At 39.7% G+C, this 13,490-nt stretch overlaps 1 protein-coding gene across 7 annotated transcripts in view; it reads left to right on the top strand.

Annotated features, from left to right (window-relative positions):
* l3mbtl3 (L3MBTL histone methyl-lysine binding protein 3) overlaps nucleotides 1-12,443 on the top strand; it is a 155,556-nt gene extending 143,113 nt beyond the window's left edge. For all 7 annotated transcript variants that reach the window (XM_073057304.1, XM_073057303.1, XM_073057302.1 and 4 more), the window contains one exon: nucleotides 9,721-12,443. In XM_073057304.1, coding sequence (XP_072913405.1) covers nucleotides 9,721-9,864 — 144 coding nt within the window. In that variant the 3' untranslated portion in view covers nucleotides 9,865-12,443. The remainder of the gene's footprint in view (nucleotides 1-9,720) is intronic.
* The last annotated feature ends 1,047 nt before the right edge of the window (nucleotides 12,444-13,490 follow it).

Raw genomic sequence — 13,490 nt, 5'->3', positions numbered from 1 at the left:
ACAAGACTTCTTTAAATATGAAATACCCTTAGAGAATAAGACCATATATTTTGGTTATATACCTCAAGAATGGTTGAAAAGAGATAAATATTTAATGAATATACTGTTGGTAGCTGGTAAAAAGACAGTTATTAGGAAATGGTTATCATAGGAGAGCCCAACTTTAAATACATGGATGGAAATTACAATGGACATTTACAAAATGGAGAAGATAACAGCATCTGTTAATCATAAGCTGGAACAATTTGATTCATACTGGGAAAAATGGTTTAACTACATAATGCCTCATAGGCCTGATTTTATTCTCACAAATCAATGAATCTTTTGTTAAAAAAAATCACTCCCTACTTGTACATAGTTCTTTCCTTTTGCTTGTTTTTTCGTTCCACTCTTTTCTATAAGTGTATACCTCAGATAAATACTTTGTGGAGATTTGTGATATATATGTACAATGTCTGAAATACATCTTATGGAAATGTTTGATGATGAACTTCAATTTTAAAAAAATCACAAAAGAAGAAATTACCTAGGGTTACCCATAGCCCTCTATTTTTCTGAGCTCCATGTACCTGTCCAGGAGTCTCTTAAAAGACCCTATCATATCTGCCTCCACAACCATCGCCGGCAGCCCATTCCACACACTCACCACTCTCTGCGTTCTTAAAAATAACAACAACAACTTACCCCTAATATCTCCTCTTTACCTACTCCCCAGCACTGTAAACCTGTGTCCTCTTGAAGCAACCATTTCAGCTCTGGGAAAAAGCCTCTGACTATACACACAATTAATGCCTCTCATCATCTTAAACACCTCTATCAGGTCACCTCTCATCCTCTGTCGCTCCAAGGAAAAAAAGATGAGTTCACTCAACCTATTCTCATAAGGCATGCTCCCCAATCCAGGCAACATCGTTGTAAATCTTCTCTGCACCCTTTCTATGGTTTCCACATCCTTAATATAGTGAGGCGACCAGAACTGAGAGTACTCCAAGTGGGGTTTGAACAGGGTCCTATACAGCTGCAACATTACCTCTCAGCTCCTAAAGTCAATCCCACGATTGATGAAGGCCAATACACCATATGCTTTCTTAACTGCAGAGTCAACCTGCATAGCAGCTTTAAGTGTCATATCGACTCCGACCCCAAGATTTCTCTGATCCTGACTGGAACTTGCAACTTTCATTTAGACTTTGCTACACATCACTAACTATTCATCTGGGGCACTGAGATCCACTTTAGTGAGACAGCAGTAATGAATGGGAATCAGTAACTTGCTTCCAATTTGGTGAAAAGGAATCAACGCAGGTTTTATCTTGTGACCCTGCCAGAAGTTCTGGATACTCATTAATCCTCTCAAGGCTAAAAAAATACTTTGCCCTGAGGTAATCAAAGTGACAGTGGTTGAACATAAATGAAAATGAGTGTAACATTTATATTCTGTACCTATTTCATTCAAGTTCCTGATGCAGGATAAGGAACATGAGATACTAATGATTAAATATTCCAAATTATCTCAGTAAATACTTGCAAATTATGATAACTAAATCTAGGGTTATCCAAATGTGTGCAGTAACTGGCAAGACTTTAATCAGTTTCCATTGGCATTAGAGGAGTTCTTTCATCTCTGCAGTGTCTGGTTCAAACTAAAGTGTGTCAGCATTCTTCCATTTCACTGGTAGTTTATTTTCCCTCAAAGATTTTATAAAACTAATATATTTTTAAAAAGTACTTGTTGCCATGAAACCAGCTAGTGCTTTGATCATGCTTCTGGAAAGATGGAGAATTGGTTTTCAGAGGGTGAATATATCGTGACATTCCCCTTGCATGTTTGGCAGTGATGTGCAAAAATCCCCTTACAGTTCACACTAATTGGACGTTAGGGAATGCATTACCTTTTTGGTTGACAAAATGTTGTGTGTTGACAGACGTATTGGGCCATACAAGTGCAATCTATTGTTCTAAGCAGAAAGAAATCCAAAGGACAAATTAAAAATTAATAGCCGCAAGCTCATTTGTCTTGCTCTGTTGTCAGATGTAAAATCCTGTGGGCAGGGAATATATAACTTGCCTTATGCAAGAGTGGACAGCTAACTGACTGCCCTTGCAATTGACACTTGTTGCTCAGGTCAGGAAATGAGTAGAGATTTTGAGTAAACCCTATCCTATCTCTAGGAGTTTGCATATTTTCCTAGAGAATGGAACAGAGTATTCCCTGTAGTCTTGTGGTGAACTACAGCCTCAGGCTGTGCAACCTTTCAGATTATTCTCAAGAATACCTTTGGGGCCGTGTGTTTTGATGGCTAGGTGCCTGAAGACAAGCTGGATCATCTGTGGTGCTGTGTAAGCCTGACTTTGCAGTTCTGGCTCTTCATCTACACCAGGAAATGGCCTAAAACCTTGTCGTAATTTTTAAGGAAATTTCTTGTAAGTCCTGGGAAACGATTATTATGAATGCAAGAATAAAGCTTAAAGTCTATCACGATGAAATTGACCCCTTAATTGCATGATTAAATATCAAATAATTTGCCTATTATTAACACAAAATGCTGGGGTAACGCAGCAGGCCAGGCAGCATCTATAGGAAGAAGTACAGTCGATGTTTCGGGTCAAGACCCTTCATCAGGACTATCGGGAAAAAAGAGATAGTAAGAGATTTGAAAGGGGGAGGGAGAGGGGGAGACCCGAAATGATAGGAGAAGACAGGAGGGGGAGGGATGAAGCTAAGAGCTGGGAAGTTGATTGGCAAAAGGGATGCAAGGCTGGAGAAGGGAGAGTATCAGAGGATGGAAGGCCTTGGAAGAAAGAAAAGGGGAGGGGAGCACCAGAGGAAGATGGAGAACAGGCAAGAAGTTATTGTGAGAGGGAAAGAGAGAGAAAAGGAAAAAAATATATAAAAATAGGGGTGGGGTAAGAAGGGGAGGAGAGGCATTAATGGAAGTTAGAGAAATCAATGTTCATGCCATCAGGTTGGAGGCTACCCAGACGAAATATAAGCTGTTGTTCCTCCAACCTGAGTGTGGCTTCATCTCGACAGTAGAGGAGGCCGTGGATAGACATATCAGAATGGGGCATGGAATTAAAATGTGTGACCACTGGGAGACCGTTTCGCTGAACACCTACGCTCTGTCCGCCAGAGGAAGCAGGATCTCCCAGTGGCCACACATTTTAATTCCACGTCCCATTCAAGTTCCCATTCCAATATGTCAATCCATGATCTGCAAAGTGAGTACAGGGAGTTAGTGCTAAGTTAAAAGGCAAGACCTTGAGGGATGTGATCTCAGGGTTGCTACCCATGCCACATGCTAGTGAGGCCAGAAACAGGAGGATCATACAGTTTAACACGTGGCTAAGGAGTTGGTGTAGGAGGGAAGGCTTCAGATTTTTGGATCTTTGGGCTCATTACTAGGAAAGCAAAGCCACCCCTCCCCCTTCTTGTCTGACCTTTCAATACAATAAACTCCCAGCTATAATCTTCATTCAGTGATGCCTACAACATCATACCTGCCAATCTGCAACTATAATGCAAGTTCATCTACCTTATTTTGTATTCTGCGTGCATTCAGATACAACACCTTCACTCCTGTATTCACTCAGTGCCTGTGACTTTCCTCTGTTAGATCATCCCCCTTCTGACTGTATCCAAAGTGGTATACCTGATTTTGAGGGGGGTGGCTATGGTGGTACTCCACACTGGCTCCCTAACCCCTTTTCCCCTTCCTGACTGTCACCCAGTTTCCTATGCCCTGCACCTTGGGTGTAACTACCTCTCTATATGTCTATCTACTGCCCCCTCACCCTCCAGAGTTCATCCAGCTCCATCTCCTTAATGTAGGTTGTTAGAAGTTGCAGTTCTTGTCTTCAGGGACACTGGAGCTCTCCCTGCCTTCCCACATCCCACTACCCTGCCTTGCATCCCTACTTTCCTAGCTGAGCAGATATAAAGAAGAGAAGGAAAAAGTAAGCTTGATCAAAAAAGTGAGAAGTTTAAGGGGAACCTGAGGGGAAACTTCTTCACTCAGAGTGTCATAAAAACGTGGAATGAAGTGTGGTGCATGCAAGTTCAATTCCAACATTTAAGAGACGTTTGGATCGGTACATGGATAGTAGGGGTATGGAGGGCTGTGGTCCTGGTGCAGGGCAATGGGAGTAGGCAGTTTAAATGGTTTCAGCATGGACTAGATTGGTTGAAGGGCCTGTTTTTATGCTGTAGTTCTCTGTGACTGTGACTGCAGCTTAACGTTCCATTATATCAGATGTGATAGAATTAGAGGGATTAAGGGGAAGGGATGACGTTACTAGTTAGGGAAAATGTCATGGCACTGCTTAGTCAGGAGAGACTGGAGAACTTGTCTAGTGAGGTTTTATGGGAGGAACTAAGGAATAAGAAGGGAATGACCTTGTTAATGGTACTGTACTACAGACCACCCATTGGATTTAGGGGAAAATATTGTAGCGAGATCACAGACTGCTGCAAGAAACATAATGTTGTGATAGTAGGTGATTTTAGCTTTCCACATTTTGACTGGGACTTCCATACTGTAAAAGGACTAGATAGGATAGAGTCTGTCAAATGTGTTCAGGAAAGTTTCCTTAATCGGTACAGAGAACTCCTAATGAGAGAGTGTGGAATGCTTGATCTATTAGTTAATGAGATAAGGCAGGTGACAGAGTTTGTGTAGGGGAACACTTTACATTTAGTTATCATTTCATTAGTTTCAAGGTAATTAAGGATAAGGAAAGGTCTGGTCCTTGGGTTGATTCTAAAGGCCAATTTTGATAATATCAGAAATGATCTGGCAAACGTGAACTGAGACAGGATGTTTTCTGGCAAAACTGTACTCGGTAGTTGGGAGGCCTTCAAAAATAAAATTTTGAGAGTATAAAGTTTGTATAAAGTTTTCTGAATAAAAGATAAGGAGAACTGGTTTAGGGAACCTTTGTTCTTGAGCAATATTGAGGCCCTGGCTAAGAGAATAAAAAGGAGGTCCAAAGCAGGTATCGGTGGGTAGGGACAAATAAGCTACTTGAGGAGTATAAGAAATTCAAGAGAACACTTAAGGAATCAGGAGGGCTCAAGGAGAGCATGAGGATGCTCCAACCAACAAGATGAGGGAGAATCCTAAGGGATTGTACAGATATGTTAAGAGCAAAAGGATTGTAAGGGATGAAATCGGCCCTCTTGAAGATCAGAATGGTAATCTATGTGTGGAGACAAGAGATGGGGGAGATCTTCAGTAGATTTTTTTTGCATCAGTGTTTACTTGGGAGATGAACATAGAATCTATGGAAGTGAGGCTAACCACCAGCGAAGTCATGGACCCTATACAGATTACAGAGGAGGAAGTGTTTGCTGTCTTGAGGCTCTGGGGATTTGTCTACCCTAACCTGCTTAACAGGCTGTTCCCGTGGATCCTGTGGGAGGCAAGTGCAGAAATTGCAGGGATCCTAGCTGAGATATTTAAATCATCCTTAGTGACAGTGAGATAGTGGCGAATTAGAGGATAGTTCATGTTGTTCTGCTGTTTAAGAAAGGCTCTTAAAAATAGACCAGGAAATTATAGGCCTGTGAACCTGACATCGGTAGTGGGAAAGTTATTGGCAGGTATTGCAAGGGACTGGATACAAGACCATAAAACATAGGAGCAGAATTAGGCCATTTGGCCCATCGACCAAATATATGAGTATTTGGATAGACAGGGATTGATTAGGGATAGTCAGGATGGCTTTGTGCATGGTAGGTCATATCTACCTATTTTTATTGAGTTTTTCAAGAAGTTGCCAGGAAAGCTGAAGGCAAGTCTACATGGACTTCAAGTTATTTGACAAGATCCTGTGGGGTTGGTCAAGAAGGTTCAGTTGCTTGGCAACTGATTAAAAAAGACTGAAAGAGTTCAAAGAAAATTTACAAGGATGTTGCTGGGTCTGGAGAGCCTGAGTTATAAGGAAAGATCAAATAGGTTAGGACTTTATTCTTCAGAATGTAGAAGATTGAGGGGATATTTGATTTGAAAGAGGTGTATAAAATTATGAGGAGTTTAGGTAGGGTAAGTACAAGCAGGCTTTTTCCACTGAGGGTGGGTGAGATGACAATTAGAGGTCAAGAGTTAATGGTGAAAGGTAAAACATTGACGTAGTAAATTGGATTAGACTTTGGCTTTGCAGGAAAAGCCAATGTGTGGTAGTGGATGGCTGTCTTTCTGACTAGAAGCCTGTGACTACTGGAGTGCCGCAGGGACTGGTGCTGGGTCTGTTGTTGTCTGTTATCTGTATCAATGATCTGGATGATACTGGATAAGCAAATTTGCAGGTGACACCAAAATTGGGGATGTAGTGTACAGTGAGAAAGACTATCAAGGCTTGCAGTGGTATCTAGACCAGATGGAATAATGGGCTGAAAAATGGCAGATGGATTTTAATGCAGACAAGTGTTGCAGTGCATTGGAGGAGCAATATGGGTAGGCCTTACACAGTGAACGGTAGGGCACTGGGGAGTGTGGTAGAACAAAGGGATCTGGGAATACAGGTCCATAGTTCATTGAAAGTGGTGTCACAGGTAGATAGGGTCAAAAAGAAAGCTTCTGGGACCACTGGCCTTCATAGATTAAAGTATTGCGTACAGGAGTTGGGATGGAATGTTCAAGTTGTGTAAGGTGTAAGTGAAGCCTAATTTGGAGTATTGTGTGCAATTTTGGTCACCTATCTACAGGAAAGATGTAAATAAGATTGAAAGAGTTCAACGAAAATTTATAAGGATGTTGTTGGGTCTGGAGGACCTGAATTGAAAGGAAAGATCAAATACAGTAGCTTTGGACTTTTATTTCCTAGAATGTAGAAGATTGAGGGGAGATTTGATAGAGGTATACAAAATTATGAGGGATTTAGATAGGGTAAATGCAAACAGGCTTTTTCCATTGTGGGTGAGTGAGACAGCAACTAGAGATCAGAATCAAGTTTATTATCACTGGCAGGTGACGTGAAATTTGTTAACGTAGCAGCAGCAGTTCAATGCAATTAATAATCTAGAGAGAAAAAATATTAAGTTAAACGTAATAAATAAACAAGTAAATCAATTACGTATATTGAATAGATGTTTTAAAAATGCTGCAAAACGGAAATACTGTATTTTTTTTTAAAGTGAGATAGTGTCCAAAGCTTCAATGTCCATTTAGGAATCAGATGGCAGAGGGGAAGAAGCTGTTCCTGAATCGCTGAGTGTGTGCCTTCAGGCTTCTGGACCTCCTGATGGTAACAGTGAGAAAAGGGCATGCCCTGGGTGCTGGATAATAGATGCTGCCTTTCTGAGACACTGCTCCCTAAAGATGTCCTGGGTACTTTGTAGGCTAGTGCCCAAGATGGAGCTGACTAGATTTACAACTTTCTGCAGCTTCTTTCGGTCCTGTGCAGTAGTCCCTCCATACCAGACAGTGATGCAGCCTGCCAGAATGCTCTCCACAGTACAACTATGGAAGTTTTTGAGTGTATTTGTTGACATGCCAAATCTCTTCAAACTCTTAATAAAGTATAGCTGCTGTTTTGCCTTCTTTATGACTACATCGATATGTTGGGACCAGGTTAGATCCTCAGAGATCTTGACACTGAGGAATTTGAAACTGCTCACTCTCTCCACTAGTGATCCCACTATGAGGATTGGTATGTGCTCCTTTGTCTTACCCTTCCTGACGTCCACAATCAGCTCTTTCGTCTTACTGATGTTGAGTGCCAGGTTGTTGCTGCAGCACCGCTCCACTAGTTGGCATATCTCATTCCTGTACGCCCTCTTGTCACCACCTGAGATTCTACCAACAATGGTTGTATCGTCAGCAAATTTATAGATGGAATTTGAGCTATGCCTAGCCACACAGTTGATGGTGAAAATCAAATGTTTAAAGGGAAAATGAGGGGATACTTCCTCACTCAGAGGGTGGTGAGAGTGTGGAATGAGCTGGCAGTGTAAGTGGTGGGTGTGATTTCAGTTTCAATGTTTAAGAGAAGTTTGGTTAGGTGCATGGAGGACTATGGTCCTGGTGCAGGTTGATGGGAGTAGGCAGGTTTAAGGGTTCGGCATGGACTAGATGGTTCAAAGGCCTGTTTCTGTGTTATAGTTTCCTATGACTCCATTTAAGTATTAACTCTAAGTAAGCCTGTTGATATATGAAGGTTCAGCTTTTTTTGTCGATAGTAATTGAACTAAATTTCATGTGCTGAAGTTTTCTATGACTAAATAGAATCCAAACTCCACCATCTGTTTTTTATATTTTAATTGCATATGACCATTGCCATGTCATGAGTAGGAGCTCCTTACTCGATGTCATCCTGCAGGGAGAAGTACACTCAGTGAGCACTCTATTAGATTCAGGAGATACCTAATAAAGTGTCCAGTGAGTGCACGTTCGTGGTTTCCGCTGCTGTAGCCCATCCACCAAGCTTTAACTTGTTGTAGATTCACAGATGCCCTTCTGCACACCACAATTGTAATGCATGGCTAGTTGAATTACTGTCGCCCTCCTGTCTGGCCTTCCTCCTCACCTTTTTCATTAACAAGGGATTTTTGCCCTCAGAACTGCTCCTCATTGGATATTTTTGTCTTTGTTTTTTGCACCGTTCTGTGTAAATCTTACAGACTATTTTGCATGAAAGTTCCAAGAGATTAGCAGTTTCTGAGATACTCAAGTCACCTTGTTTAACACCAACAATCACTCCACAGTTAAAGACACTTAGGTCGCATGTCATCGCTAATCTGATGTTTGGGCTGAACAACATCTAAACCTTTTGACCATGTCTGCATGATTTCCTGCCTTGTGGTGCTGCCACACGATTAGCTGGTTAGATGTTTGCATTAGCAAGGTGTAAGGTACGCACTAAATGTATTTTCCTTAAATATTTAACCGTTAAGTTATATGTTCATTTTAATTGCTATAAACAACCGGTGAAAAATCAAATCAGTTCAGCCCCAGATTACTTTTCCCTTGGATATCACAGTAAATTGTTCATTAGTGTGCAGAGTGTTAAATTCAGTATATACTTACATTTATGCTGGATTAGAGTGAGATAGAGCTCAGACAGAGCAGATGTTCCCCGCCGTACATCTTGTTGGTCATGGATTAACATTGTTGGTTTCTAGAGCATTTTATGATGTGCTGTGTTTCTATTCTCAGCTGGGCTGTGGGGGAGAAGTGCAAAGAAAGGGCTTGGTATTTGTCAGAGGGAGGGAGAAGCTGGAGAATGATTATATTTTCCCAGCTGCAGCTGTTCTTTGACATCATGAGGAAATCAAACAGCAGGCCTTCCCACTTTACTGCTGTATTGGCCCTGAATATAAAGAAAATATGAAATGCAGAGAAGATGTTTTAAAAGAAAATAATATTCCTTGTTCGTTTTTACGGCAAGTAAACTACATAAATGAGGTACTGGAATTTAATAAATAGTCATAATGGTGGAACATCAGACCTACAGTATTACAATTTGTTTCTGATATGGTAAGGAACACATTTCAGGGCTATAATTTGTATTCTGCTTCATACATGTGTCGATTACAGACTATAATTTACAGGAAATTAAGGTCGATTTGTTAATATAAATTTATAAATATTGCAATAAATGATGATAAAAGATTTGTTGCCTAGAGATCATTGTCTTAAATTACAGATCTATACATGATTAGTCACTAGTATTGTTATATGCAACATTGAACCTATTTCACTGTTTTTCCTTTGTCTTCAGCAAATTGACGGAGAAGCATTTCTACTACTGACTCAGACTGATATTGTGAAAATAATGAGTATTAAACTAGGACCAGCTCTGAAAATCTACAATTCGATCCTTATGTTTAAAACTGCAGAGGAAAACGGACAGAATGAGCTTTGAAACAACTGGAGGTACAGCATCAGAGCTGTAGATCATCTGTTTCTCAATTAAAACTCATCTTTAATTCAAAGCACAAGAACTCGATACTAGAATGGACTTCCAAAACAATACTACTGGAATATTACTGTTGACTTGGCAGACTCAGTCAGTGTGCTTGCATGTTCAGCAGTTCTAAAAATTGAGCTCATCTCCCATTCATTTCCTCAGGACTTAATTATGCAAATACCCACCCAAGTAATTGACCTTTATATTGTATATTTAAACATGGCTGAAGGGTTTTTTTTTCAAGAACTGGACATTTAATGTATCAGACACTAAAATGGATTAGTTGTTAATTTTTTCCTCTTTTTGTTTTCAGTGGAATGGTTTGGTTTTGTTGGTTGTGTATAGAATTATTTGATATCTGGTAATGTAACATTTCATTTTCCAAAATAATGAAATGTACACAAGGATATATATTTTCAAACTTTAGCATAGTTGGATTTAATTTAACTATTTGATTGTATGCATCTTAATTTAATATCCAAAAGTAAGCAGGAAACTCTAATTGAGACACAGAATTGGCCTTCTCACTTTTAGTTAAAATGTTCTTTGGTTTATTGAGTATTGTGTTAATGCTTGATACAATAACCATTTATGTAAATCACATAAATTAAAGGATGAATGAACTGCAGGTAAAGTCAAACTTTGTGACAAACTTGCGTTAAAAAACTGAGACAGGTCCTCTGCACATTGGACACTTTCTGGACTGGAGCATCAGAAGGAAAAGTTTGCAAGCGCAGACCAACATATTAATAATTTTCTGGTCATTCATGAAAGTGACTAGAGAGTTGGGATTGCTATCCCAATATTCCTCGTAAATTTCCCTCTTATTTAAACAATGTAATTGATTCTACATATTCAACCAACAGGAACCACGCATTCCATATCCTGACAATCTTTGTGAAGTTATCAATCCTGGATTTGTTTTTCAGTGTGTTTTTTTTTCAGATCAAAAGTAACTAACCTTGGTGTGATGTAAATTAAATTATAGTCATGAGTTGAATATGTCGTGCAATAATAGCTTTGATTTGAACTAGACTGGTTGTTAATAATGGGAGGTTTGCTGCTGAACTTTGCAATACAAGAACAAATTATTGTTATTTAGTGCCTTTCACAAGGCACTTCATAGGGATATTGCCCTATTACAGTATCTCCAAGTCACAAGGTATTCAGGCAGATTGCCAAAGCTAGTCATTTTTCAGAAGTTTCTTCAAAGGAAAGATAATGAGGCAGAGAGGGCTAGTGTGTGAATTCCAGAGCTTATGTGCTGTTGAAGACACCATTACCAATTAAATTTTCAAGTGATTGAGAAGGTTGTAGAGCAGGAGGAGATTAGAGGGATGTGTAAGCCAGGATGAGATTTTTTTTAAATGGAGACAATGTGTAACTAGAAGCAAGCATATGTCCACAAGCACAGTGTTTGAAGTGTGCACAGAATTTGTATAGTTGGTAGCATATGGACAGCAGAGTTTTCAGTATTCTGAAGTTTATACAGACCACAGCGAGAGGTTAGCCAGGACCACACTAAAACCTAGAAGCGAAAAAAGGTTAATTGATCCATGGGAAGGGGAGCAGAGTTGTGTAATCTCATAGAGGTGGACATGGGTGTTGTTAATGGTGACATGCACATGGTTAAGTGTGGTACCAAGATGCAAACAGTCTGGTTCTGTTTCAGATAGATACCAGAGATTTGGGTGCAAACAAGTGGCAAAGAAATAGAGTTTGCAGTAGTCACCAGCGATAATGCCTTTAGACTTCATGATATTTAGCTAGAGATTTTCCCTTTATATGGTGCTACATATATAACAAGAATTCGTCCAAATAATTTGAAGAGGCGTTGGGTGTTATAGGGCTACATATTTGGGTTTTGCTTTTGAACCGCAAGAGACTGCAGATGCTGGAAATCTGAAATTTTAAAGAAAAGGGGAAATGGTAGAAATGCTCAGCAGGCAGTGCAGTATAGGTGGAGAGAGATACAAACTTAATATTTCATGTTGATGATCTCCTTTCTGGTGAAAGTTCATTAACCTAAAGCATTAATTCTGTTTCTTGATCAATAGATGCTGCCTGACCTGTTGAGTATTTCCAGCATTTTCTGCTTTCAGTTACAGAAGATTTTATAAATCACTTCAAAGCAGAAACAGTACTGTTTCAATTGCATCTTACTACTCTTTTATAAAAATCATATTCTTGTTCTTTTTGGTCTGAAAAATTAAAAGAAGCCCATTTGGTCAAGTATAAAGCCACTTCTGTTTCTTTGAGATTAAGGTTGACAGTCCACTCATCCTGATACAGATACTCCATTATTCTTTGAAGCCTAAAGATTTGCTGTGAGAAATAATCAATGCAAAAAAAAATTTGGCGACATTAGCTATCTCAATTGGTACCATTTAAGGCCTTTGCACTACAGCACAGTAGGTTTTAATGGCAGATAAATTACCTCAGAGCAGATTTCATTCATATTATCCTTTATCTTATGTGGGAAACTGTGTGCTATCCTTTTACTGAAACAAATAAATAATATTTGAATGTTAAAACAGTTCTGTGTCTGATTGTACATTGTCAGCTAAGGAAATGCTTTAAAACATGCTTTATACGTGGAATTTCCCAAAATTGTCAGAAAATTTGCACTTTTTAGGACAAATTTTTTTGGATGTTCGTTAACATGAAGATACTGCTCCAGATTGCACAGATGACTAGAAGCAGTGGTTATTGAGTACCATTAGCTGAAGGAGCAAATATATTTTAAAACAAATATCCCTTTGCAATGCCTTCTACTTCCTCAGTGGCAGATCCCAATCAGTTCGTATTGGCAACATCTCCACACTTACCATCAGCACAGGTGTACCACAGGGCTGTGTGCTTAGCCCCCTGTTCTACTCACTTTATAACTATGATTGTGTGGTTAAGTACAGCTCCAATGCTGTTTTTGAGTTTGATGACAACATTGTTGCTGGGTGAATCAAAGGTGGTGTCGAATTGGCATATAGGAGGGAGATTGAAAATCTGGTTGAGTGGTGCCACAACAGTAACAACGTCGTGTTCAATATCAGAAACCAAGATGCTGGTTTTTGACTACAGGAGGAAGAAGCCATAGGTCCATGAGCCAGTCCTCGTTAAGGCTACAGAGAAGGAGAGACCGATAGCTTTAAATTCCGTGGTGTCAGTGTTTCAAATGATCTTTTCTGGGATCAGCACCTATATGTCATCACAAAGAAGGCACAACAGCACCTCTACTTTCTTAGAAGTTTCTGTAGATTTAGCATGTCATTTAGACTTTGACAAATTTCTATTGATACACAGTGGACTCGTTGCATCACTGTCTGGTGTAGAAACTCCAATGACTCGGAATAGAAAAGGCTACATAAAGTGATAGATACAGTCCAATCCATCACAGGCAATCTCTCCCCTCCACTGAGTGTTTACATGGAGCACTGCCACAAGAACGCATCATCAAAGACTCTGCACTTAGCACTCTTGGTGTAAAAAGCTTACCTCTGATATCCCATTATACTTTACTCCAATTGCCTTAAAAGTATGTCCTCTAGTATTAACCATTGTCACCTGGGGGTAAAAAAAAAAGC

The sequence above is a fragment of the Hemitrygon akajei genome, chromosome 9 (assembly GCF_048418815.1).
Source record: "Hemitrygon akajei chromosome 9, sHemAka1.3, whole genome shotgun sequence".
NCBI lineage: Eukaryota > Metazoa > Chordata > Chondrichthyes > Myliobatiformes > Dasyatidae > Hemitrygon > Hemitrygon akajei.
This window is presented reverse-complemented; position numbering and strand designations above follow the sequence as displayed.